This window comes from Oncorhynchus mykiss, chromosome 24, assembly GCF_013265735.2.
Source record: "Oncorhynchus mykiss isolate Arlee chromosome 24, USDA_OmykA_1.1, whole genome shotgun sequence".
In the NCBI taxonomy this organism is placed as follows: Eukaryota; Metazoa; Chordata; class Actinopteri; order Salmoniformes; family Salmonidae; genus Oncorhynchus; species Oncorhynchus mykiss.
This window is the reverse complement of record NC_048588.1, coordinates 39,165,451-39,192,939: the sequence shown is the minus strand read 5'-3', so window position 1 is coordinate 39,192,939 and position 27,489 is coordinate 39,165,451. Positions and strand designations below refer to the sequence as shown.

The window sequence follows — 27,489 nt, the reverse complement described above, 5'->3', positions numbered from 1 at the left end:
CACTGACACTGACTCAACTCCAGCCACTTTAATAATGGGAATTGATGGGAAATGATGTAAATATATCACTAGCCACTTTAAACAATGCTACCTTATATAATGTTACTTACCCTACATTATTCATCTCATATGCATACGTATATACTGTACTCTATATCATCGACTGTATCCTTATGTAATACATGTATCACTAGCCACTTTAAACTATGCCACTTTGTTTACATACTCATCTCATTTGTACATACTGTACTCGATACCATCTACTGTATCTTGCCTATGCTGCTCTGTACCATCACTCATTCATATATCCTTATGTACATATTCTTTATCCCCTTACACTGTGTACAAGACAGTAGTTTTGGAATTGTTAGTTAGATTACTTGTTGGTTATTACTGCATTGTCGGAACTAGAAGCACAAGCATTTCGCTACACTCGCATTAACATCTGCTAACCATGTGTATGTGACAAATAAAATTTGATTTGATTTGATTTTGATTTGATACCCAGAAACCCTCGCAGCTCTTAGAGACTTACCCAGAAACCCTCGCAGCTCTTAGAGACTTACCCAGAAAGGGACACAGGGATTCTAACATGTATTGACTCAGGGTTTGAATACTTATCTAATCAAGACATGAGTGTTTTATTTTTCATTCATGTTTTACAAATGTTTAGAATTTCTATTCCACTTTGACTTCAGTGTATTTTGTGTAGATTATTGACCAAAAAATGGAATCAATGAAATCCATTTTATTCCCACCTTGTAACAGCAACGTGGAGAAAGTTAAGAGGTGCGAATACTTTCTGAAGGCACTGTACAGCGTACACACACACACACACACACATATATATATATATGTATATATATATATACACACACACAGTGCCTTGCGAAAGTATTCGGCCCCCTTGAACTTTGCGACCTTTTGCCACATTTCAGGCTTCAAACATAAAGATATAAAACTGTATTTTTTTGTGAAGAATCAACAAGTGGGACACAATCATGAAGTGGAACGACATTTATTGGATATTTCAAACTTTTTTAACAAATAAAAAACTGAAAAATTGGGCGTGCAAAATTATTCAGCCCCCTTAAGTTAATAATTTGTAGCGCCACCTTTTGCTGCGATTACAGCTGTAAGTCGCTTGGGGTATGTCTCTATCAGTTTTGCACATCGAGAGACTGAAATTTTTTTCCCATTCCTCCTTGCAAAACAGCTCGAGCTCAGTGAGGTTGGATGGAGAGCATTTGTGAACAGCAGTTTTCAGTTCTTTCCACAGATTCTCGATTGGATTCAGGTCTGGACTTTGACTTGGCCATTCTAACACCTGGATATGTTTATTTTTGAACCATTTCATTGTAGATTTTGCTTTATGTTTTGGATCATTGTCTTGTTGGAAGACAAATCTCCGTCCCAGTCTCAGGTCTTTTGCAGACTCCATCAGGTTTTCTTCCAGAATGGTCCTGTATTTGGCTCCATCCATCTTCCCATCAATTTGAACCATCTTCCCTGTCCCTGCTGAAGAAAAGCAGGCCCAAACCATGATGCTGCCACCACCATGTTTGACAGTGGGAATGGTGTGTTCAGGGTGATGAGCTGTGTTGCTTTTACGCCAAACATAACGTTTTGCATTGTTGCCAAAAAGTTCAATTTTGGTTTCATCTGACCAGAGCACCTTCTTCCACATGTTTGGTGTGTCTCCCAGGTGGCTTGTGGCAAACTTTAAACAACACTTTTTATGGATATCTTTAAGAAATGGCTTTCTTCTTGCCACTCTTCCATAAAGGCCAGATTTGTGCAATATACGACTGATTGTTGTCCTATGGACAGAGTCTCCCACCTCAGCTGTAGATCTCTGCAGTTCATCCAGAGTGATCATGGGCCTCTTGGCTGCATCTCTGATCAGTCTTCTCCTTGTATGAGCTGAAAGTTTAGAGGGACGGCCAGGTCTTGGTAGATTTGCAGTGGTCTGATACTCCTTCCATTTCAATATTATCGCTTGCACAGTGCTCCTTGGGATGTTTAAAGCTTGGGAAATCTTTTTGTATCCAAATCCGGCTTTAAACTTCTTCACAACAGTATCTCGGACCTGCCTGGTGTGTTCCTTGTTCTTCATGATGCTCTCTGCGCTTTTAACGGACCTCTGAGACTATCACAGTGCAGGTGCATTTATACGGAGACTTGATTACACACAGGTGGATTGTATTTATCATCATTAGTCATTTAGGTCAACATTGGATCATTCAGAGATCCTCACTGAACTTCTGGAGAGAGTTTCCTGCCCTGAAAGTAAAGGGGCTGAATAATTTTGCATGCCCAATTTTTCAGTTTTTGATTTGTTAAAAAAGTTTGAAATATCCAATAAATGTCGTTCCACTTCATGATTGTGTCCCACTTGTTGTTGATTCTTCACAAAAAAATACAGTTTTATATCTTTGTTTGAAGCCTGAAATGTGGCAAAAGGTCGCAAAGTTCAAGGGGGCCGAATACTTTCGCAAGGCACTGTATACACACACACACACACACACACACACACCCTTCCAACTCCTCTGCCCCCTCCCCTCCCTTCCAATTCCTCTGCCTGCCCCCCCTCCCTTCCAACTCCTCTGCCTGCCCCCCCTCCCCTCCCTTCCAACTCCTCTGCCCCCTCCCCTCCCTTCCAACTCCTCTGCCTGCCCCCCTCCCTTCCAACTCCTCTGCCTGCCTCCCCTCCCTTCCAACTCCTCTGCCTGACCCCCCTCCCCTCCCTTCCAACTCCTCTGCCTTCCCCCCCTCCCCTCCCTTCCAACTCCTCTGCCTGCCCCCCCTCCCCTCCCTTCCAACTTCTCTGCTTGCCCCCCCTCCCCTCCCTTCCAACTCCTCTGCCTGCCCCCCCCTCCCCTCCCTTCCAACTCCTCTGCCTGACCCCCCTCCCCTCCCTTCCAACTCCTCTGCCTGACCCAACTCCTCTGCCTGACCCCTCTCCCTTCAAACTCCTCTGCCTGACCCCCCTCCCTTCCAACTCCTCTGCCTGCCCCCCTCCCCTCCCTTCCAACTCCTCTGCCTGCCCCCCCTCCCCTCCCTTCCAACTCCTCTGCCTGACCCCCCACCCCTCCCTTCCAACTCCTCTGCCTGACCCAACTCCTCTGCCTGACCCGCTCCCCTCCCTTCCAACTCCTCTGCCCCCTCCCCTCCCTTCCAACTCCTCTGCCTGACCGCTCTCCCTTCAAACTCCTCTGCCTGACCCCCCTCCCTTCCAACTCCTCTGCCTGCCCCCCTCCCCTCCCTTCCAACTCCTCTGCCTGACCCCCCTCCCCTCATCTCCCTTCCAACTCCTCTGCCTGCCCCGCCTCCCCTCCCTTCCAACTCCTCTGCCTGCCTCCCCTCCATTCCAACTCCTCTGCCTGCCCCCCCTCCCCTCCCTTCCAACTCCTCTGCCTGACCCCCCTCCCTTCCAACTCCTCTGCCTGCCCCCCCTCCCCTCCCTTCCAATTCCTCTGCCTGCCCCCCCTCCCCTCCCTTCCAACTCCTCTGCCTGCCCCCCCTCCCATCCCTTCCAACTCCTCTGCCTGCCCCCCCTCCCCTCCCTTCCAACTCCTCTGCCTGACCCCCCTCCCCTCATCTCCCTTCCAACTCCTCTGCCTGCCCCGCCTCCCCTCCCTTCCAACTCCTCTGCCTGCCTCCCCTCCCTTCCAACTCCTCTGCCTGCCCCCCCTCCCCTCCCTTCCAACTTCTCTGCCTGCCCCCCCTCCCCTCCCTTCCAACTCCTCTGCCTGCCCCCCCTCCCCTCCCTTCCAACTCCTCTGCCTGCCCCCCCTCCCCTCCCTTCCAACTCCTCTGCCTGCCCCCCCTCCCCTCCCTTCCAACTCCTCTGCCTGACCCCCCTCCCCTCATCTCCCTTCCAACTCCTCTGCCTGCCCCCCCTCCCCTCCCTTCCAACTCCTCTGCCTGCCCCCCCTCCCCTCCCTTCCAACTCCTCTGCCTGACCCCCCTCCCCTCATCTCCCTTCCAACTCCTCTGCCTGCCCCGCCTCCCCTCCCTTCCAACTCCTCTGCCTGCCTCCCCTCCCTTCCAACTCCTCTGCCTGCCCCCCTCCCCTCCCTTCTAACTCCTCTGCCTGCCCCCCCTCCCCTCCCTTCTAACTCCTCTGCCTGCCCCCCCTCCCCTCCCTTCCAACTCCTCTGCCTGCCCCGCCTCCCCTCCCTTCCAACTCCTCTGCCTGCCTCCCCTCCCTTCCAACTCCTCTGCCTGACCCCCCTCCCCTCCCTTCCAACTCCTCTGCCTGCCCCCCCTCCCCTCCCTTCCAACTCCTCTGCCTGACCCCCCTCCCCTCATCTCCCTTCCAACTCCTCTGCCTGCCCCGCCTCCCCTCCCTTCCAACTCCTCTGCCTGCCCCGCCTCCCTTCCAACTCCTCTGCCTGCCCCCCTCCCCTCCCTTCCAACTCCTCTGCCTGCCCCCCCTCCCCTCCCTCCCAACTCCTCTGCCTGCCCCCCCTCCCCTCCCTTCCAACTCCTCTGCCTGACCCCCCTCCCCTCCCTTCCAACTCCTCTGCCTGACCCAACTCCTCTGCCTGACCCCCCTCCCCTCCCTTCCAACTCCTCTGCCCCCTCCCCTCCCTTCCAACTCCTCTGCCTGACCCCTCTCCCTTCAAACTCCTCTGCCTGACCCCCCTCCCTTCCAACTCCTCTGCCTGCCCCCCTCCCCTCCCTTCCAACTCCTCTGCCTGCCCCCCCTCCCCTCCCTTCCAACTCCTCTGCCTGACCCCCCTCCCCTCCCTTCCAACTCCTCTGCCTGACCCAACTCCTCTGCCTGACCCCCCTCCCCTCCCTTCCAACTCCTCTGCCCCCTCCCCTCCCTTCCAACTCCTCTGCCTGACCCCTCTCCCTTCAAACTCCTCTGCCTGACCCCCCTCCCTTCCAACTCCTCTGCCTGCCCCCCTCCCCTCCCTTCCAACTCCTCTGCCTGACCGCCCTCCCCTCATCTCCCTTCCAACTCCTCTGCCTGCCCCGCCTCCCCTCCCTTCCAACTCCTCTGCCTGCCTCCCCTCCCTTCCAACTCCTCTGCCTGCCCCCCCTCCCCTCCCTTCCAACTCCTCTGCCTGACCCCCCTCCCTTCCAACTCCTCTGCCTGACCCCCCTCCCTTCCAACTCCTCTGCCTGCCCCCCCTCCCCTCCCTTCCAACTCCTCTGCCTGCCCCCCCTCCCCTCCCTTCCAACTCCTCTGCCTGCCCCCCCTCCCATCCCTTCCAACTCCTCTGCCTGCCCCCCCTCCCCTCCCTTCCAACTCCTCTGCCTGACCCCCCTCCCCTCATCTCCCTTCCAACTCCTCTGCCTGCCCCGCCTCCCCTCCCTTCCAACTCCTCTGCCTGCCTCCCCTCCCTTCCAACTCCTCTGCCTGCCCCCCCTCCCCTCCCTTCCAACTTCTCTGCCTGCCCCCCCTCCCCTCCCTTCCAACTCCTCTGCCTGCCCCCCCTCCCCTCCCTTCCAACTCCTCTGCCTGCCCCCCCTCCCCTCCCTTCCAACTCCTCTGCCTGCCCCCCCTCCCCTCCCTTCCAACTCCTCTGCCTGACCCCCCTCCCCTCATCTCCCTTCCAACTCCTCTGCCTGCCCCCCCTCCCCTCCCTTCCAACTCCTCTGCCTGCCCCCCCTCCCCTCCCTTCCAACTCCTCTGCCTGACCCCCCTCCCCTCATCTCCCTTCCAACTCCTCTGCCTGCCCCGCCTCCCCTCCCTTCCAACTCCTCTGCCTGCCCCCCCTCCCCTCCCTTCCAACTCCTCTGCCTGCCCCGCCTCCCCTCCCTTCCAACTCCTCTGCCTGCCTCCCCTCCCTTCCAACTCCTCTGCCTGACCCCCCTCCCCTCCCTTCCAACTCCTCTGCCTGCCCCCCCTCCCCTCCCTTCCAACTCCTCTGCCTGACCCCCCTCCCCTCATCTCCCTTCCAACTCCTCTGCCTGCCCCGCCTCCCCTCCCTTCCAACTCCTCTGCCTGCCTCCCCTCCCTTCCAACTCCTCTGCCTGCCCCCCTCCCCTCCCTTCCAACTCCTCTGCCTGCCCCCCCTCCCCTCCCTTCCAACTCCTCTGCCTGCCCCCCCTCCCCTCCCTTCCAACTCCTCTGCCTGCCCCGCCTCCCCTCCCTTCCAACTCCTCTGCCTGCCTCCCCTCCCTTCCAACTCCTCTGCCTGACCCCCCTCCCCTCCCTTCCAACTCCTCTGCCTGCCCCCCCTCCCCTCCCTTCCAACTCCTCTGCCTGACCCCCCTCCCCTCATCTCCCTTCCAACTCCTCTGCCTGCCCCGCCTCCCCTCCCTTCCAACTCCTCTGCCTGCCTCCCCTCCCTTCCAACTCCTCTGCCTGCCCCCCTCCCCTCCCTTCCAACTCCTCTGCCTGCCCCCCCTCCCCTCCCTTCCAACTCCTCTGCCTGCCCCCCCTCCCCTCCCTTCCAACTCCTCTGCCTGACCCCCCTCCCCTCCCTTCCAACTCCTCTGCCTGACCCAACTCCTCTGCCTGACCCCCCTCCCCTCCCTTCCAACTCCTCTGCCCCCTCCCCTCCCTTCCAACTCCTCTGCCTGACCCCCCTCCCTTCCAACTCCTCTGCCTGCCCCCCTCCCCTCCCTTCCAACTCCTCTGCCTGCCCCCCCTCCCCTCCCTTCCAACTCCTCTGCCTGACCCCCCTCCCCTCCCTTCCAACTCCTCTGCCTGACCCAACTCCTCTGCCTGACCCCCCTCCCCTCCCTTCCAACTCCTCTGCCCCCTCCCCTCCCTTCCAACTCCTCTGCCTGACCCCTCTCCCTTCAAACTCCTCTGCCTGACCCCCCTCCCTTCCAACTCCTCTGCCTGCCCCCCTCCCCTCCCTTCCAACTCCTCTGCCTGACCCCCCTCCCCTCATCTCCCTTCCAACTCCTCTGCCTGCCCCGCCTCCCCTCCCTTCCAACTCCTCTGCCTGCCTCCCCTCCCTTCCAACTCCTCTGCCTGCCCCCCCTCCCCTCCCTTCCAACTCCTCTGCCTGACCCCCCTCCCTTCCAACTCCTCTGCCTGACCCCCCTCCCCTCCCTTCCAACTCCTCTGCCTGCCCCCCCTCCCCTCCCTTCCAACTCCTCTGCCTGCCCCCCCTCCCCTCCCTTCCAACTCCTCTGCCTGCCCCCCTCCCCTCCCTTCCAACTCCTCTGCCTGACCCCCCTCCCCTCATCTCCCTTCCAACTCCTCTGCCTGCCCCGCCTCCCCTCCCTTCCAACTCCTCTGCCTGTCTCCCCTCCCTTCCAACTCTTCTGCCTGCCCCCCTCCCCTCCCTTCCAACTTCTCTGCCTGCCCCCCCTCCCCTCCCTTCCAACTCCTCTGCCTGCCCCCCCTCCCCTCCCTCCCAACTCCTCTGCCTGCCCCCCCTCCCCTCCCTTCCAACTCCTCTGCCTGCCCCCCCTCCCCTCATCTCCCTTCCAACTCCTCTGCCTGCCCCGCCTCCCCTCCCTTCCAACTCCTCTGCCTGCCTCCCCTCCCCTCCCTTCCAACTCCTCTGCCTGCCCCCCCTCCCCTCCCTTCCAACTCCTCTGCCTGCCCCGCCTCCCCTCCCTTCCAACTCCTCTGCCTGCCTCCCCTCCCTTCCAACTCCTCTGCCTGACCCCCCTCCCCTCCCTTCCAACTCCTCTGCCTGCCCCCCCTCCCCTCCCTTCCAACTCCTCTGCCTGACCCCCCTCCCCTCCCTTCCAACTCCTCTGCCTGCCTCCCCTCCCTTCCAACTCCTCTGCCTGCCCCCCTCCCTTCCAACTCCTCTGCCTGCCCCCCCTCCCCTCCCTTCCAACTCCTCTGCCTGCCCCCCCTCCCCTCCCTTCCAACTCCTCTGCCTGCCCCCCCTCCCCTCCCTTCCAACTCCTCTGCCTGACCCCCCTCCCCTCATCTCCCTTCCAACTCCTCTGCCTGCCTCGCCTCCCCTCCCTTCCAACTCCTCTGCCTGCCCCCCCTCCCCTCCCTTCCAACTCCTCTGCCTGCCTCCCCTCCCCTCCCTTCCAACTCCTCTGCCTGACCCCCCTCCCCTCCCTTCCAACTCCTCTGCCTGCCCCCCTCCCTTCCAACTCCTCTGCCTGCCTCCCCTCCCTTCCAACTCCTCTGCCTGCCCCCCTCCCTTCCAACTCCTCTGCCTGCCTCCCCTCCCTTCCAACTCCTCTGCTTGCCTCCCCTCCCTTCCAACTCCTCTGCCTGCCCCCCTCCCTTCCAACTCCTCTGCTTGCCTCCCCTCCCTTCCAACTCCTCTGCCTGCCTCCCCTCCCTTCCAACTCCTCTGCCTGCCCCCCCTCCCTTCCAACTCCTCTGCCTGCCCCCCCTCCCCTCCAACTCCTCTGCCTGACCCCCCTCCCCTCCCCTCCAACTCCTCTGCCTGACCCCCCTCCCCTCCCTTCCAACTCCTCTGCCTGACCCTCCCTTCCAACTCCTCTGCCTGACCCTCCCTTCCAACTTCTCTGCCTGACCCCCCCCTCCCCTCCCTTCCAACTCCTCTGCCTGCCCCCCTCCCTTCCAACTCCTCTGCCTGCCTCCCCTCCCCTCCCTTCCATCTCCTCTGCCTGCCTCCCCTCCCTTCCAACTCCTCTGCCTGCCTCCCCTCCAACTCCTCTGCCTGACCCCCCTCCCCTCCCTTCCAACTCCTCTGCCTGACCCCCCCTTCCCTCCCTTCCAACTCCTCTGCCTGACCCCCCCTCCCCTCTTCTTCCAACTCCTCTGCCCCCCCCCCCAACTCACCTTCTGTGTTTTAATGCCTCTGAATGAACTGAAACATTCTGTTGGCATTATGTAGCCTAGTGTGTTGACATAGTGAAGTGTGGATGTTTGTGTTGATGGATGCATTGTGTTCCATGTTGATGTATGTGTTCTTGTCTTGTGCACACTAGTACTATACTCGTGTGTGTTACACTGTGTGTTATGAGTGTTATAACTCAGTGGTGGTGACACTCGTGTGTGTTTCATTCTGTTCTCTAAACCCCCAGTGAGCTCTCAATGCTGCAGGGAAGACAGAGAAAACACACAGAGACATCACTCTCTCTCTCACACACACACACACACACGGTCATAATAAACACTACAGAATGAAGACGGACACACTCACTGCAGCATTTTTCTAAACTATAGTTCATTCAAGTACACGCTTAACTGAATGAGCAACGGAGACAATGCAATATGAAGTTTTATAAAATAGTTGGGCGTATGGCCTTGTCTCAGAGGAATGCTCTTCGGAGCCTTAAGGGTAGTATAGCTAGCATGGTGCTTCCAACACCAGGGTTGATGGTTCGATTCCCAATGGGGACCAGCACGAAATGTATGGATAAGAGTGTCTGCTAAATGACTAGAATGTAAATATGGGTTTACACCCATTTGGTTGAGAGAGGGGTAAAGTGATAATTGCAACAGTGAGCCCCATAGGTTAAAACCGTGTGCAGAATGTGAATTATTGCGCCGTGCTTATAGGCTGAAGGTCAATAGGTGAATGACATTCTGCCCATGGCTAACACGGAACCCAAACCGGCCGTGCACGTGCGCCATCGTGCACACATTTATTTAGCCCCCCCCCCCACCCCCACTCCCACCAATTACATTCATTTGGGGGCAGGTCGAAAAGCATTAAACATGTATGGCAATTTAGCCAGCTAGCTTGCACATGCTAACTAACTTGTCCTATTTAGCTAGGTTTCTGTTGCTAGCTAATTTGTCCTATTTAGCTAGCTTGCTGTTGCTACTTAATTTGTCCTGGGATATAAACATTGAATTATTTTACCTGAAATGCACAAGGTCCTCTACTCCGACAATTAATCCACACATAAAACGGCCAACCGAATCATTTCTAGTCATCTCTCCTCCTTCCAGGCTTTTTCATCTTTGAATTTATATGGTGATCGGCATCTAAACTTTCATACTATTACCACGACGACCGGCAAAACAGTTAGTCTTTCAATCACCCACGTGGGTATAACCAATGAGGAGATGGCACGTGGGTACCTGCTTCTATAAACCAATGAGGAGATGGGACGTGGGTACCTGCTTCTATAAACCAATGAGGAGATGGCACGTGGGTACCTGCTTCTATAAACCAATGAGGAGATGGCACGTGGGTACCTGCTTCTATAAACCAATGAGGAGATGGCACGTGGGTACCTGCTTCTATAAACCAATGAGGCAGGACTTGCAGCGCGATCTGCGTCAGAAACAGGAACGACTTCTGTTGTAGCCCTTGGCAACGCAGACGCTCACGAGCAGTGTGGGTGCAATAATTGAATAACATGGATTTCTAAATGTATTTTGCAATGCTCGCGCATGTGACGTGTCCTGTCTGGTCAACATGTAACAGGAAGAGGGAAAAGAACATGACGCTACGCTGATGATGATGAAGATGATACGCTTGTTTTCATTCCCCTCTATGCCCGTATCGTAGGAAACAGAGTGGATTATGTTATGCTGCTTGATGAAGTGAAACAGGCATTCAAAAAGACCGGCGATCCTGATTTGAACATTATGTGAAATACATTTCAATCGATTCCAGGCTTACCCGGATGAACAACCGAGACAGAATGCAACATGGAATCATATTAAATAGTTTGGGGTATGGCCAAGGAATGCTCATTGGAGCCAGATGTTGATGATGGGTAGCCCCTTGCTGGGTAGCTGGCATCAAACCCCCCCCCCCCGCCCCCCCCAAAAAAAAAATTAGTCAAGAGGGAGAAGGGACACAGCGGAGCAGCGGTTGGATCTAAAGATCGAAAACAATGATCATTAAATGTAAAGAGATGCGAAGAAGAGAACACAAGTGCAGTTATGCTGTAATGGAAAGTGTTGTATGGAATGTTTATCAATGCAAGGAGCTGAGCGCAGGATTCAAACGTTATGTGTAGGGTTGAAATTACACCTCTGCCCAACCACGCGTGCCGGAATGCCATATGTATATGGTTAACATGAACCGCTAGCTTGATCCGGCAGTGTGGTCCGGAGGCTCCGTATGGCATCGGCGTGCGCATCCCAAATGTGGTAACATTACAGAGGGCTCCGTATAACTCCACATTGACAACTCACTTCCTTGACGACTTCCTTCACAACACCTCTGCTCCGCGAAGCGCAGGACGTATGAATGCCCTGACTTCGCAGTAAATGCTGTACGGACCATACAGGGCAAGGATTGACCATAAATCGGGTTTTAATGATGAATGCCTTTTACCACCATAAGTATGAGTGTAGTTAGTGTTATGTGACATTTTGTTTCAATTAAGCATGAAAACAAACATTTACTGACGTGTTTAGATGAAATGCCACGCGTGTTTGTACGTAGAACTCAACCACGCGTGCTACAATGCCATTCGTATGAAATGGGACATTTTCTCTGCTTCAAACCTAGTCATACATGCAGTAATACGAAGCGATAGGGACAGAAAACACATAGCGTTGTGGAGAAACAACATCTTTATTACTCGAGAAAGGAGAGAAGTGAAACACACGAGAGAGGAAAAGAGAATGACAAGGAACAGGGTGGGTTCGAGCGTGAAGATGTATTAGCGGAACGAGAAATGATTTGAGTGTAAGAGCGAGCTGTTTGTGATAGTACACCAGGAGCCCGATTTTTAGAATGCTGAGTTGAGTGAAGCTATAGTGGTCAGGGTGAAAAGGCCTAAATCACATGAATGAAGTTGTGATCACACCGTTAGAAGGAAACCATGTTTAAACCAATAAAGACAACCATACAAAAGTGTCAATGAGGAGGGGAACTGCCCTGGCTGGGAGCTTCGTATTGGGGTTAAGTGCCTTGCTCGAGACCACATCAACAGATTTTACACCTAGTCAGCTCGGAGATTCGAGCCAGCGACCTTTCGGTTACTGGCGCAAAGCTCTTAACTGCTAGGCTGCCTGCCTACCAATTATCAGTATTGTAAACCAATGAACTGCAGACTACTGAGGCTGAAAATCCCCCCAAAATACACGGGTGGGAAGCATCTGTAGAAAAAACCTGTCCTCGAGGGACAACTATCTAACACATAATGAGATCTTGAGCTCAGGCACTGTTGCAACAACCGTAGTAAAAGTATTATGAAAACAGGGTGCGACCCAAGAATGCACAGGTGCCAGATGAACTCTGCATTTAGCAGTAAGGGAACCAATGTGGTGAAACCCATTGCTGGGTAGCCTTCATTTGCAAACAGGTGGTGACTGTGGGACCAACCATTTGTTTATTGGGTAGCGTGTTTATTGGGTAGCTTGCGTAGAGAGGCATTTCCCAGGATCAGTTCAGGCAAGGTGTAACCCGGTTCTTAGGAACTGAAACTCCACCTGTAACAATGAACAAATGTATTAGAATGTTGACAGGAACACATGAAATTAGCATTAATAGGCTACAGGCAACACAACTGAAGCTGAAAGCCACAGTTATTTGATACAGAATGCTACTGTTGATGACCACCCTGACACTTTGTTTGCTGCTGGTAGGCTGGAGAATATAAACATTATTCGAGATGGGATCTAATCAAATCAACGTTTATTTGTCACGTGCGCCAAATACAACAGCTATAGACCTTACAGTGAAATGCTTCCTTACAGGCTCTAACCAATAGTGCAAAAAAGGTGTTAGGTGAACAATAGGTAAGTAAAGAAATAAAAACAACAGTAAAAAGACTGAAAAATAACAGTAACAAGGCTATAAAAGTAGCAAGGCTACATACAGACACGGATTAGTGGGGCTGATTGAGGTGGTATGTAGATATGGTTAAAGTGACTATGCATATATGATGAACAGAGAATAGCAGTAGCGTAAAAGAGGGGTTGGTGGGTGGAACACAATGCAGATAGCTGGTTAGCCAATGTGCGGGAGCACTGGTTGGTCGGCCCAATTTGAGGTAGTATGTACATCAATGTATAGTTAAAGGGACTATGCATATAAGATAAACAGAGAGTAGCAGCAGCGTAAAAAGAGGGGTTTGGGGGGAGCACACAATGCAAATAGTCCGGGTAACCATTTGGTTACCTGTTCAGGAGTCTTATGGCTTGGGGGTAAAAACTGTTGAGAAGCCTTTTTGTCCTAGACTTGGCACTCCGGTACTGCTTGCCATGTGGTAGTAGAGAGAACACTATGACTGGGGTGGCTGGGGTCTTTGACCATTTTTAGGGCCTTCCTCTGACACCGCCTGGTGTAGAGGTCCTATATGAGATGAGTAATGTAGGGTATGTGAACATTATATTAAGTGGCATTGTTTACAGTGGCTAGTGATACATTTTTACATCAAATTTTCCATTATTAAAGTGGCTGGAGTTGAGTCAGTATGTTGGCAGCAGCCACTCAATGTTAGTGGTGGCTGTTTAACAGTCTGATGGCCTTGAGATAGAAGCTGTTTTTTAGTCCATCGGTCCCAGCTTTGATCCCCCTTCTACTGACCTCGCCTTCTGGATGATAGCGGGGTGAACAGGCAGTGGATCCGGTGGTTGTTGTCCTTGATGATCTTTATGGCCTTCCTGTAACATCGGGTGGTGTAGAGGTCCTAGAGGGCAGGTAGTTTGCCCCCGGTGATGCGTTGTGCAGACCTCACTACCATCTGGAGAGCCTTACGGTTGTGGGCGGAAGAGTTGCCGTACCAGGCGGTGATACAGCCCGACAGGATGCTCTCGATTGTGCATCTGTCAAAGTTTGTGAGGGTTTTTGGTGACAAGCCAAATTTCTTCAGCCTCCTGAGGTTGAAGAGGCGCTGCTGCGCCTTCTTCACCACGCTGTCTGTGTGGGTGGACCATTTCAGTTTGTCTGTGATGTGTACACCGAGGAACTTACAACTTTCCACCTTCTCCACTACTGTCTCGTCGATATGGACAGGGGGCTGCTCCCTTTCCTACCTGTAGGCCGTCTCGTCGTTGTTGGTAATCAAGACTACCACTGTCTGCAAACTTAATGATTTGAGTTGGAGGCGTGCATGCTCACGCAGTCATTGGTGAACAGGTAGTACAGGAGAGGGATGAGAACACACCCTTGTGCGGCCTCAGTTTTGAGGATCAGCAGGGTGGAGATGTTCTTTCCTACCCTCACCACCTGGGGGCGGCCCGTCAGGAAGTCCAGAACCCAGTTGCACAGGTCAGGGTCGAGACCCAGGGTCTCGAGCTTAATGACGAGTTTGGAGGGTACTATAGTGTTAAATGCTGAGCTGTAGTCGATGAACAACATTCTCACATAGGTATTCCTCTTGTCCAGATGGGTTAGGGCAGTGTGATTGCGATTTTGTCGTCTGTGGACCTATTGGAGTGGGTCTAGGGTATCAGGTAGAGTGGAGGTCATATGATCCTTGACTAGTCTCTCAAAGCACTTCATGATGACGGAAGTGAGTGCTACGGGGCGACAGTCATTTAGTTCAGTTACCTTCGCTTTCTTGGGAACAGGAACAATGGTGGCCCTCTTGAAGCATGTGGGAATAGCACAATAACTGTTCGCCGGGAGCTTCATGGGTTTCCATGGCTGAGTTGCCGCACACAAGCCTAAGATCACCATGCGCAATGCCAAGCGTCGGCTGGAGTGGTGTAAAGCTCGCCGCCATTGGACTCACCGACACACGTTCTCTGGAGTGATGAATCGCGCTTCACTATCTGGCAGTCCAGTGGATAAATCTGGTTTTGGCGGATGCCAGGAGAACGCTGCCCAAATGCATAGTGCCAACTAGAGTTTCTGGAGGAGGAATCATGGTCTGGGGCTGTTTTTCATGGTTTTGGCCTCTTAGTTCCCGTGAAGGTAAATCTTAATGCTTCAGCATACGATGACATTCTAGACGATTTGTGGCAACAGTTTTGGGACAGAACTTTCCTGTTTCATAATGACAATTCCCCCGTGCACAAATGTTCCAACATCTAGTGGATTTTGGAACAAGTTGTTCTACGAGCATGTGACCACATACAATTTGGTCATTTCATGTACAGTGGCAAAAAGTTTTGAGAAAGACACAAATATTAATTTCCACAAAGTTTGCTGCTTCAGTGTCTTTAGATATTTTTGTCAGATGTTACTATGGAATACTGAAGTATAATTACAAGCATTTCATAAGTGTCAATGGCTTTTATTGACAATAACATGAAGTTGATGCAACGAGTCAATATTTGCAGTGTTGACCCTTCTTTTTCAAGACCTCTACAATCCGCCCTGGCATGCTGTCAATTAACTTCTGGGCCACATCCTGACTGATGGCAGCCCATTCTTGCACAATCAATGCTTGGAGTTTGTCAGAATTTGTGGGTTTTTGTTTGTCCACCCACCTCTTGAGAATTGACCACAAGTTCTCAATGGGATTAAGGTCTGGGGAGTTTCCTGGCCATGGACCCAAAATATCGATGTTTTCTTCCCAGAGCCACTTAGTTATCACTTTTGCCTTATGGCAAGGTGCTCCATCATGCTGGAAAAGGCATTGTTCGTCACCAAACTGCTCCTGTATGGTTGGGAGAAGTTGCTCTCGGAGGATGTGTTGGTACCATTCTTTATTCATGGCTGTGTTCTTAGGCAAAATTGTGAGTGAGCCCACTCTCTTGGCTGAGAAGAAACCCCACACATGAATGGTCTCAGGATGCTTTACTGTTGGCATAACACAGGACTGATGGTAGCGCTCACCTTGTCTTCTCCGGACAAGCTTTTTTCCAGATTTCCCAAACAATCGGTAAGGGGATTCATCAGAGAAAAAGACTTTACCCCAGTCCTCAGCAGTCCAATCCCTGTGCCTTTTGCAGAATATCAGTCTGTCCCTGATGTTTTTCCTGGAGAGAAGTGGCTTCTTTGCTGCCTTTCTTGACACCAGGCCATCCTCCAAAAGTCTTTGCCTCACTGTGTGTGCAGATGCACTCACACCTGCCTGCTGCCATTCCTGAGTAAGCTCTGTACTGGTGGTGCCCCGATCCCGCAGCTGAATCAACTTTAGGAGACGGTCCTGGCGCTTGCTGGACTTTCTTGGGCTCCCTGAAGCATTCTTCACAGCAATTGAACTGCTCTCCTTGAAGGTTTTAATGATCCAATAAATGGTTGATTTAGGTGCAAAGTTATTATGGCACCTGGATGTTCACATGTTCCAAAGGGCATTTCTGCCAAAAATAACTAATTTTGATCAAATAAAATAAAAATGTTTATGTTCAAATGCCTCTCCTGTGAAGTAGTTTCCTGAAACGAGTCACGTATTATGATGACCAGGGCTGTGACGGTGATTGAATACACCATGTAACTGACCGTTATGGTTGAAGACTGTCATGAAAAGAACAACTGTCAAAACACTTTTTAAATAAGCCTACAACCATTTAGGATTTTATTTAAATAAGCCTACAACCATTTAGGATTTTATTTAAATAAGCCTACAACCATTTAGGATTTTATTTAAATAAGCCTACAACCATTTAGGATTTAAAAAAAAAATTGTATTCTTAACTTTTATTTTCATGTAGATAAACTTCACCTAATAACATGAGTTGTTTACCAATGGTTATAATCAATTGTTTTGATAACTTAGTCTGTGTATTAGTCTGTGTATTAGTCTGTGTATTAGTCTGTGTATTAGTCTGTGTAGACATTCTACATCCTCTCGTCTTTCCAACTGCCTTTTGACGCAGGGTCATGTGATACGCTAGATGCTCAGGGATGTAGAGCACTGTGGCACTTCAGTAAAACAAAAAAATAGAGGTGTGGACTTTCTTTTATTCAATGCACGTTTTCATTGCTTGTTAGTGTGTGTCCTAACTGTTCATTATTTCTTCAACAGCAGTCGACAAGGTTGTTCTGGTTCTGAGGACTATAGCCTAATGCGCTAATGTTGTGGCAAATGGACAATGCGCCAATTCTCTCCAACCTGGTTTGGTATTATTTGATACAGAATATTTTCTTAGTTTATAGGCCAATCAACACTGGTCGACCCCTGACCCCCGGGGTCAGCCCTAGTGTGTGTGTGTGTGTGTGTGAGAAAAACCGAGTTTGAGCATGAGGGGTTAGGAGTGAGTGTGTTGGGGTTGAGTGTGTGTGTGAGGGGTTGAGTGTGTGTGAGGGGTTGGGGTTGAGTGTGTGTGTGAGTGGTTGGGGTTGAGTGTGTGAGGTGGTGGTGGGGTTTGAGGGTGTGTGTATTTGAGTAGCTTTGATGTGGCTGAAAGAAGGAATGGGCAGGGTACCCCCTTTTTTGCACTCTTAACACACAATCTCCCTCTCCATATCTCTCTCTCTCTCCATCCCCCTATCCCTTCCTCCCCTCCCTCCATTCACGTGCACAATGAGCGCTCGCCCGAGTGGAACGCCTGTTGACCGTTCCGACAGAGAGACTCGTTGGGAAAAATGTGAATACAAGTTTTCCTAGAGATGGAGAGGCCTGGAGAGATAGGGATGGAGAGGCCTGGAGAGATAGGGATGGAGAGGCCTGGAGAGATAGGGATGGAGAGGCCTGGAGAGATAGGGATGGAGAGGCCTGGAGAGATAGGGATGGAGAGATAGGGATGGAGAGGTCTGGAGAGATAGGGATGGAGAGGCCTGGAGAGATAGGGATGGAGAGGCCTGGAGAGATAGGGATGGAGAGGCCTGGAGAGATAGGGATGGAGAGGCCTGGAGAGATAGGGATGGAGAGGCCTGGAGAGATAGGGATGGAGAGATAGGGATGGAGAGGCCTGGAGAGATAGGGATGGAGAGGCCTGGAGAGAGGGATAGAGAGGCCTAGGGATAGGGATAGAGAGAGGGAGAGGGATAGAGAGGCCTAGGGAGAGGGATAGAGTTGCCTGGAGAGAGGGATAGAGTTGCCTAGAGAGAGGGAGAGGGATAGAGAGAGGCCTGGAGAGGGGGATAGAGAGAGGCCTGGAGAGGGATAGAGAGGGAGAGTACTGGAGTAAGTAATGACTGAGCAGGCTATGGACAGAGACCATAGAATCCCTGATCCTCCCACCTCTCACTAGGGCTATTACACTCTCACTAGGGCTAATACACTCTCACTAGGGCTAATATACTCTCACTAGGGCTAATGCACTCTCACTAGGGCTAATACACTCTCACTAGGGCTAATACATTCTCACTAGGGGTAATACGCTCTCACTAGGGCTAATATACTCTCACTAGGGCTAATATACTCTCACTAGGGCTAATATACTCTCACTAGGGCTAATATACTCTCACTAGGGCTAATATACTCTCACTGGGGCTAATACGCTCTCACTGGGGTTAATACGCTCTCACTAGGGCTAATACGCTCTCACTAGGGCTAATACGCTCTCACTAGGGCTAATACGCTCTCACTAGGGCTAATACACTCTCACTGGGGCTAATACACTCTCACTGGGGTTAATACGCTCTCACTGGGGCTAATACGCTCTCACTGGGGCTAATACGCTCTCACTAGGGCTAATACGCTCTCACTAGGGCTAATACGCTCTCACTAGGGCTAATAAACTCTCACTAGGACTAATACACTCATACGCTCTCACTAGGGCTAATACTCTCTCACTACGGCTAATACGCTCCAATGAGGGCTAATACGCTCTCATTAGGGCTAATACGCTCTCACTAGGGCTAATATGCTCTCACTTGGGCTAATATACTTCTAATCACTCTCATTAGGGCTAATACAACTCACTCAAACACTCTCACGAGGGCTAATACGCTCTCACGAGGGCTAATATAGGGCTAATGTGCTCTCACTAGGGCTAATATACTCTCACTGGGGCTAATATACTCTCACTAGGGCTAAAAAGCTCTCACTAGGGATAATACACTCACTAGTTCTAATACGCTCTCATTAGGGCTAATTTGCTCTCACACACCCTCACTAGGGCTAATACACTCTCACTCTGGCTAATAGGCTCTCACTCTGGCTAATCGGCTCTCACTCGGGCTAATAGGCTATCACTCGGGCTAATAGGCTATCACTCGGGCTAATAGGCTATCACTCGGGCTAATAGGCTCTCACTCGGGCTAATACGCTCTCACTAGGGCTAATATATTCACACAGGCTCCGTGAGGTCATAGGTTGGCCATGATTTGGTGTTGCATCTCTATCACACACAGCCCAAATAAAGTTAGTCAGTTTTCCAGCACTTATTACTCAAAACCAGAAACTGGTTCCATGACCTGATGAGTATCACAACTTGCTGTATAATCAGATCCTCTTCCTCTCCTCCTCCTCCTCTTCTCTCTATTGTTCCTTTCTCTCTGTCCATGTTTACCTTTTCGATACCATTATCAACCCTTTTTAGCCGAACCTTCTTCTCCACATACCCCTGCCTACCGGTGTGTGTGTGTGTGTGTGTGTGTGTGTGTGCGTGTGCGTGTGTATTTGTGTCTGAGGATATGTGTTTGTAGAAGTGCTTGCCGGGGCGAGAGAGGGCCCTCTTTGGGTCACTGCCCTCCCACAGCTGAACTGATACAGTAACAAAAGAAAATAACCCCTCCTTACCAGCAGTGCTGTCCTGTCACACGGTCCGGCACAAAACAGAAGCCTCCACCTCTCCCACAGGGATAGTGGACAGGGGATCATCACCACAAACTTCTGTCTCCCTATCGCTGAAGACACACAACACAAGATACCATTTTACCATAAAGACTCACTGAGTCAAGTCCTCGGTGCTGGCAACCATAACAAACACAACCATATCATCATCCTCTGAAGAAGCTATCAGGTTAGCCTGGCCCCAGATCTCTATGTGAAGAAGCTATCAGGTTAGCCTGGCCCCAGATCTCTATGTGAAGAAGCTATCAGGTTAGCCTGGTCCCAGATCTCTATGTGAAGAAGCTATCAGGTTAGCCTGGCCCCAGATCTCTATGTGAAGAAGCTATCAGGTTAGCCTGGCCCCAGATCTCTATGTGAAGAAGCTATCAGGTTAGCCTGGTCCCAGATCTCTATGTGAAGAAGCTATCAGGTTAGCCTGGCCCCAGATCTCTATGTGAAGAAGCTATCAGGTTAGCCTGGCCCCAGATCTCTATGTGAAGAAGCTATCAGGTTAGCCTGGCCCCAGATCTATATGTGAAGAAGCTATCAGGTTATCATGGCCCCAGATCTATATGTGAAGAAGCTATCAGGTTAGCCTGGCCCCAGATCTCTATGTGAAGAAGCTATCAGGTTAGCCTGGCCCCAGATCTCTATGTGAAGAAGCTATCAGGTTAGCCTGGCTCCAGATCTCTATGTGAAGAAGCTATCAGGTTAGCCTGGCCCCAGATCTCTATGTGAAGAAGCTATCAGGTTAGCCTGGCCCCAGATCTCTATGTGAAGAAGCTATCAGGTTAGCCTGGCCCCAGATCTCTATGTGAAGAAGCTATCAGGTTATCATGGCCCCAGATCTCTATGTGAAGAAGCTATCAGGTTAGCCTGGTCCCAGATCTCTATGTGAAGAAGCTATCAGGTTAGCCTGGTCCCAGATCTATATGTGAAGAAGCTATCAGGTTAGCCTGGCCCCAGATCTCTATGTGAAGAAGCTATCAGGTTAGCCTGGCCCCAGATCTCTATGTGAAGAAGCTATCAGGTTAGCCTGGCCCCAGATCTCTATGTGAAGAAGCTATCAGGTTAGCCTGGTCCCAGATCTCTATGTGAAGAAGCTATCAGGTTAGCCTGGTCCCAGATCTCTATGTGAAGAAGCTATCAGGTTATCATGGCCCCAGATCTATATGTGAAGAAGCTATCAGGTTAGCCTGGCCCCAGATCTCTATGTGAAGAAGCTATCAGGTTAGCCTGGCCCCAGATCTCTATGTGAAGAAGCTATCAGGTTATCATGGCCCCAGATCTATATGTGAAGAAGCTATCAGGTTAGCCTGGCCCCAGATCTCTATGTGAAGAAGCTATCAGGTTAGCCTGGCCCCAGATCTCTATGTGAAGAAGCTATCAGGTTAGCCTGGTCCCAGATCTCTATGTGAAGAAGCTATCAGGTTAGCCTGGTCCCAGATCTCTATGTGAAGAAGCTATCAGGTTAGCCTGGTCCCAGATCTCTATGTGAAGAAGCTATCATGTTAGCCTGGTCCCAGATCTATATGTGAAGAAGCTGTCAGGTTAGCCTGGTCCCAGATCTCTATGTGAAGAAGCTATCAGGTTAGCCTGGTCCCAGATCTATATGTGAAGAAGCTATCAGGTTAGCCTGGCCCCAGATCTATATCTGCAGTAGCTAACTCCTCTGACTACTATTGTCATGCTGCAGCAAAACTGATCTGGGACCAGGCTAGCTTCGAGAGAACCTCAGTGTGGAGTACACCACAAAACAACACGGGCCAGATGTTGGCTGTTTGTAGTGTGTCTGTGTCACAGCCCTTATTCATCATGGAGGTCGCTGGGGTGGGACGGGGGGGTCTGGTGGGGGTGGGACGGGGGGTCTGGTGGGGGTGGGACGGGGGGGTCTGGTGGGGATGGGACGGGGGGTCTGGTGGGGTGTGGGATGGGGGTCTGGTGGGGTGTGGGATGGGACGGGGGGGTCTGGTGGGGTGTGGGATGGGGGGTCTGGTGCGTCAATGGGGTGGCGGAGGGTGTAGACTGAGTGACGGTACCTGGAATGTCGCTGGGGTCACAGTGAACGCCGTTGCCATGGGAGTAGTGTGTCTTTTGGCGCGTTGTTGACTGCCGGGTCGGTCCGCTCCACTGAAGGAGTTCACACAACGCCGGAAATGTCCCCTAGCACCCTCGACAGTTTGGGGACACTGGGGGGGTAAGGGGGATGGAGTCTACCCTGTCCATTTCCCATGGTTCCCATGGGTACTCCCCACCCCTGTGTGGCCAACCTGTGGCCTGGAGGGTTGTGGGAGATTTAGAGATGGTTAAATAGTTCTAATGGGAATTCCAATAACATTTACAATAGACAAGTGTCAATAAGATGAGATGTAACAAAATGGAATTGTTGAGGCAAGACTAGCAGTAGATCAGTCTGAGCAGTGGAGGGAGGAGGGGTCGCTGGTCCTTAGCCAGGGAGGTCGCTGGTCCTCAGCCAGGGAGGTCGCTGGTCCTCAGCCAGGGAGGTCGCTGGTCCTCAGCCAGGGAGGTCGCTGGTCCTCAGCCAGGGAGGTCGCTGGTCCTCAGCCAGGGAGGTCGCTGGTCCTCAGCCAGGGAGGTCGCTGGTCATATCACAGTTAGCTGATATGGCTGGAGTCCATTGTCAGATGGCACACACACCCTTGTTGTTTTACTGAATGTGTGTTTGTGTTTTCCAGCGTGGTGAAGGTTCTGCTGGAGTCTGGGGCTGATCCTAACGCAGGAGATGACTTCAACAACGTCTATGACACGTCCAGAGAGAAGGGCATTCACTCACTGGAAGGTAACTATGACATCATTCATCCATCCTCCTAACCCCCCAACTCAGAGACAAACTGGAGCATCCTCCTAACCCCCCCAACTCAGAGACAAATGATGTTGCAGACAGACAGACAGACCCACACTAGGCCCTGGTCGTTAGTTTGTTAGATAGACAGACCCACACTGGGCCCTGGTCGTTAGTTTATTAGATAGACAGACCCACACTGGGCCCTGGTCGTTAGTTTGTTAGATAGACAGACCCACACTGGGCCCTGGTCGTTAGTTTGTTAGACAGACAGACCCACCCACACTGGGCCCTGGTCGTTAGTTTGTTAGACAGACAGACCCACCCACACTGGGCCCTGGTCGTTAGGTTGTTAGACAGACAGACCCACACTGGGCCCTGGACGTTAGTTTGTTAGACAGACAGACCCACCCACACTGGGCCCTGGTCGTTAGGTTGTTAGACTGACAGACCCACCCACACTGGGCCCTGGTCGTTATTTTGTTAGACAGACAGACCCACCCACACTGGGCCCTGGTCGTTAGGTTGTTAGACTGACAGACCCACACTGGGCCCTGGTCGTTAGTTTGTTAGACAGACAGACCCACCCACAGTGGGCCCAGGTCGTTAGTTTGTTAGACAGACAGACCCACAGTGGGCCCTGGTCGTTAGTTTGTTAGATAGACAGACCCACAGTGGGCCCTGGTCGTTAGTTTGTTAGATAGACAGACCCACAGTGGGCCCTGGTCGTTAGTTTGTTAGACAGACAGACCCACAGTGGGCCCTGGTCGTTAGTTTGTTAGATAGACAGACCCACACTGGGCCCTGGTCGTTAGTTTGTTAGATAGACAGACCCACACTGGGCCCTGGTCGTTAGTTTGTTAGACAGACAGACCCACCCACACTGGGCCCTGGTCGTTAGTTTGTTAGACAGACAGACCCACCCACACTGGGCCCTGGTCGTTAGTTTGTTAGACAGACAGACCCACCCACACTGGGCCCTGGTCGTTAGGTTGTTAGACAGACAGACCCACACTGGGCCCTGGACGTTAGTTTGTTAGACAGACAGACCCACCCACACTGGGCCCTGGTCGTTAGGTTGTTAGACTGACAGACCCACCCACACTGGGCCCTGGTCGTTATTTTGTTAGACAGACAGACCCACCCACACTGGGCCCTGGTCGTTAGGTTGTTAGACTGACAGACCCACACTGGGCCCTGGTCGTTAGTTTGTTAGACAGACAGACCCACCCACAGTGGGCCCAGGTCGTTAGTTTGTTAGACAGACAGACCCACAGTGGGCCCTGGTCGTTAGTTTGTTAGATAGACAGACCCACAGTGGGCCCTGGTCGTTAGTTTGTTAGATAGACAGACCCACAGTGGGCCCTGGTCGTTAGTTTGTTAGACAGACAGACCCACAGTGGGCCCTGGTCGTTAGTTTGTTAGACAGACAGACCCACAGTGGGCCCTGGTCGTTAGTTTGTTAGACAGACAGACCCACAGTGGGCCCTGGTCGTTTGTTTGACAGACAGACCCACACTGGGCCCTGGTCGTTAGTTTGTTAGACAGACAGACCCACACTGGGCCCTGGTCGTTAGTTTGTTAGACAGACAGACCCACCCACAGTGAGCCCTGGTCGTTAGTTTGTTAGATAGACAGACCCACCCACAGTGGGCCCTGGTCGTTAGTTTGTTAGACAGACAGACCCACAGTGGGCCCTGGTCGTTAGTTTGTTAGATAGACAGACCCACAGTGGGCCCTGGTCGTTAGTTTGTTAGATAGACAGACCCACAGTGGGCCCTGGTCGTTAGTTTGTTAGACAGACAGACCCACAGTGGGCCCTGGTCGTTAGTTTGTTAGACAGACAGACCCACAGTGGGCCCTGGTCGTTAGTTTGTTAGACAGACAGACCCACAGTGGGCCCTGGTCGTTAGTTTGTTAGACAGACAGACCCACAGTGGGCCCTGGTCGTTAGTTTGTTAGATAGACAGACCCACACTGGGCCCTGGTCGTTAGTTTGTTAGACAGACCCACACTGGGCCCTGGTCGTTAGTTTGTTAGATAGACAGACCCACAGTGGGCCCTGGTCGTTAGTTTGTTAGACAGACAGACCCACAGTGGGCCCTGGTCGTTTGTTTGTTAGACAGACAGACCCACACTAGGCCCTGGTCGTTAGTTTGTTAGATAGACATATCCACAGTGGGCCCTGGTCGTTAGTTTGTTAGATATACAGATCCACACTGGGCCCTGGTCGTTAGTTTGTTAGACAGACAGACCCACACTGGGCCCTGGTCGTTAGTTTGTTAGATGGACAGACCCACAGTGGGCCCTGGTCGTTAGTTTGTTAGATAGACCCACAGTGGGCCCTGGTCGTTAGTTTGTTATTACATAGAATTCATCTAACTGTAGACAGACATTATGAGCTCCTCTCATATTTGCATATATGTAAGAGTTTCATTTGTTCCCCATTTTTATTTATTTTATTTATTTTCTGTATTTATTTTCTGGTGGAGGCGTTGTTTTATTTGTTTTCTATGGAGAAACACACACACACACACACACACACACACACACACACACACCCAGACCCTCAGCCTCTGCTGGCTCTGCAGACATATTTATATGTGATATGTATATTGCACACATTTATATAGCTGTCAGCTTCGGGTCCACGCGGGGCGGCGTTGCGCGGGGAAGCATTTCCCAGACGCACGCTGATAGATGGGCTAGGCGGGCCTGCGTGACGCTTTATTGAGTTTGCTGTGATTATCCCTCTCAGACATCCATACACACGCCGGCCAGCCTGTCAGGGAGAGATGGGGAGGGAGAGGGGGGATTCGGTGATGGAGGGAGGGAGTGAAGAGACAAAGTTCCAGGGAAAGAGATGAAGGCAGACAATGAGAGGGAGAGAGTGAGTGTCGGGGAAAAGAGAGCCAGGGAGGATGACAAGTGGTGGTCGGAAGGAGAAAACTAAGTACTGGGTAGAAAGAGAGAGGGAGGGAGGGGGAGAAGGGCTGAGTAGAGAGATGGAGGGAGAGAAAGATGGGATGGATAGAGAGAGGTAAAGAAGGGCTGGGTAGAGAGAGAGGGGTAGGGGGAGAGAGAGAGGGCTAGGGGGAGAGAGAGCGGTAAAGAAGGGCTGGGGAGAGAGAGAGGGGTAGGGGGAGAGAGAGAGGTAAAGAAGGGCTGGGTAGAGAGAGAGGTAAAGAAGGGCTGGGTAGAGAGAGAGGGGTAGGGGGAGAGAGAGAGGTAAAGAAGGGCTGGGTAGAGAGAGAGGTAAAGAAGGGCTGGGGAGAGAGAGAGGGGTAGGGGGAGAGAGAGAGGGGTAGTGGGAGAGAGAGAGGTAAAGAAGGGCTGGGGAGAGAGAGAGGGGTAGGGGGGAGAGAGAGAAGAGGGCTGTTTGTGTAATAAAGAAGTGTGTATCATTACTATACATGATAGTGTTGTTGAACACATCGGGGCCATTGCTTTTCTTTTTAGTAGAAACACCATGGATTCTCTCTAATGTAGAAATTAGTTTGATTCTCAGAATTTTACATGAATGGAGAAGATAAAAATACAACTGATTTATTAATCTCTCTCCTTTCATTACTTATCTCTCTCCTTCACTGTCTGTCTGTGTCTGTCTGTCTGTCTCTGTCTGTCTGTGTCTGTCTGTCAGTGTTAGTTTCCAGGGAGGATGAATTTAGTAGCAGGCTAAGTAGCAGGGCTGGTTTCCGTGGTTGCACAGCCCTACACTACGCAACGCTGGCCGACGACCCACTCGCTGTACGCATGCTGCTGGAGAAAGGTGAGTCATGCATACACACTCTGACACGCGCCCGTGCACACGCATCCACGCACATCATGTCCTTGAGGTGTACTTCAAGTGACTGATTGGGTTTCTGTCTCACACCTGTCTGAGACTCGGGTCCTCTGCCGAACACACTACCCCAGGGCAGAACATCTACCCCCTCCTGCGGCCCCTCTACACACCAGTGGGTTTTAAACAAGTAAGCCCCAACCTCCCTCCAGACCTAATTGATCTCTGACCCTTGCACAGAACCTGTCCTGGGGCAACACCACAAGAAAATAGAGAGAAACTGTGAGGTTAGACCCAACCTAATCATGAGAAAACAAAAAGACCATTACTTGACACATTGAAAATAATTAACAAAAAAACAGAGCAAACTAGAATGCTATTTGGCCCTAAACGGAGAGTACACAGCGGCAGAATACCTGACCACTGTGACTGACCCAAAATTAAGGAAATCTTTGACTATGTACAGACTCAGTGAGCATAGCCTTGCTATTGAGAAAGGCCGCCGTAGGCAGACATGGCTCTCAAGAGAAGACAGGCTATGTGCTCACTGCCCACAAAATGAGGTGGAAACTGAGCTGCACTTCCTAACCTCCTGCCAAATGTATGGCCATATTAGGGACACATATTTCCCTCAGATTACACAGATATATAAAGAATTCGAAAAAAACAAATCCAATTTTGATAAACTCCCATATCTACTGGGTGAAATACAACATTGTGCCATCACAGCAACGGCTCTGGGGAAACAAATAACGTCAGCTAGGGAGCCAGACGGCTAACGTTAGCTAGCTAGCTAATAACACTAGCTTGAAATTAAAACATTTTCTGTCCAAATTAGAAAGGTGTAATATCTGAAAATGTAGCTAGCTAACGCCTGACTATCTTACCTGTATACATCATTATGCATGATGGACGCATCTCCCTGTCAGGAATGAAGATGTAATCCGGAGACAGGTGTTTCCTCCATCTCTTTAGCTATCACACTCAAATTCCACCGATTTCACAACTTGATCCTTCAGAAAGTGGAGAGCAACACTTATGCAGCTCCACTACACAATAAAAAAAAATGAAAGCCGCGTTCAACAGGATTACAAACACAGACTGACGAGTTCAAATAGACAGAAGCCCTCGATATGGCAGACCAATCCGAACTCCTCTCTCGGCATGTCCAGCCCACTCATTATCTCAGCCAATTTAACCAACAAGGCTCTAATTTAACAATTGTATTCGTGTTTAGAGATGACATACATGTTTGTTATTAAGGCGCATGAAAGTTCACATGTTCGAGAAAGCATTTCTGTCCCCCCCAAAAAAACTAATTTTGATACAAACAAAACTTGTTTTTACGTTCAAACAGCTCTCCTGTGAAGTCGTAACTTGCGACATACGCCTAGTTTCCTGAATTAGGTCACATATATATAGACATAATATGACATTTGAAATGTCTCTATTTTAGAACCTGTCCGAGTGTAATATGTATCTATGAGTATGTTATTAGTGGGGGGGGGGGGGGGGGGGG

At 51.4% G+C, this 27,489-nt stretch overlaps 1 protein-coding gene across 2 annotated transcripts in view; it reads left to right on the top strand.

The window, feature by feature from the left end:
• LOC110503191 (caseinolytic peptidase B protein homolog) overlaps positions 1-25,958 on the top strand; it is a gene marked incomplete at its 3' end in the record, with an annotated part of 36,036 nt that extends 10,078 nt beyond the window's left edge. For both annotated transcript variants that reach the window (XM_036961861.1, XM_036961860.1), the window contains 2 exon segments: positions 22,083-22,186; positions 25,830-25,958. In XM_036961861.1, coding sequence (XP_036817756.1) covers positions 22,083-22,186; positions 25,830-25,958 — 233 coding nt within the window.
• Positions 25,959-27,489: the final 1,531 nt, after the last annotated feature.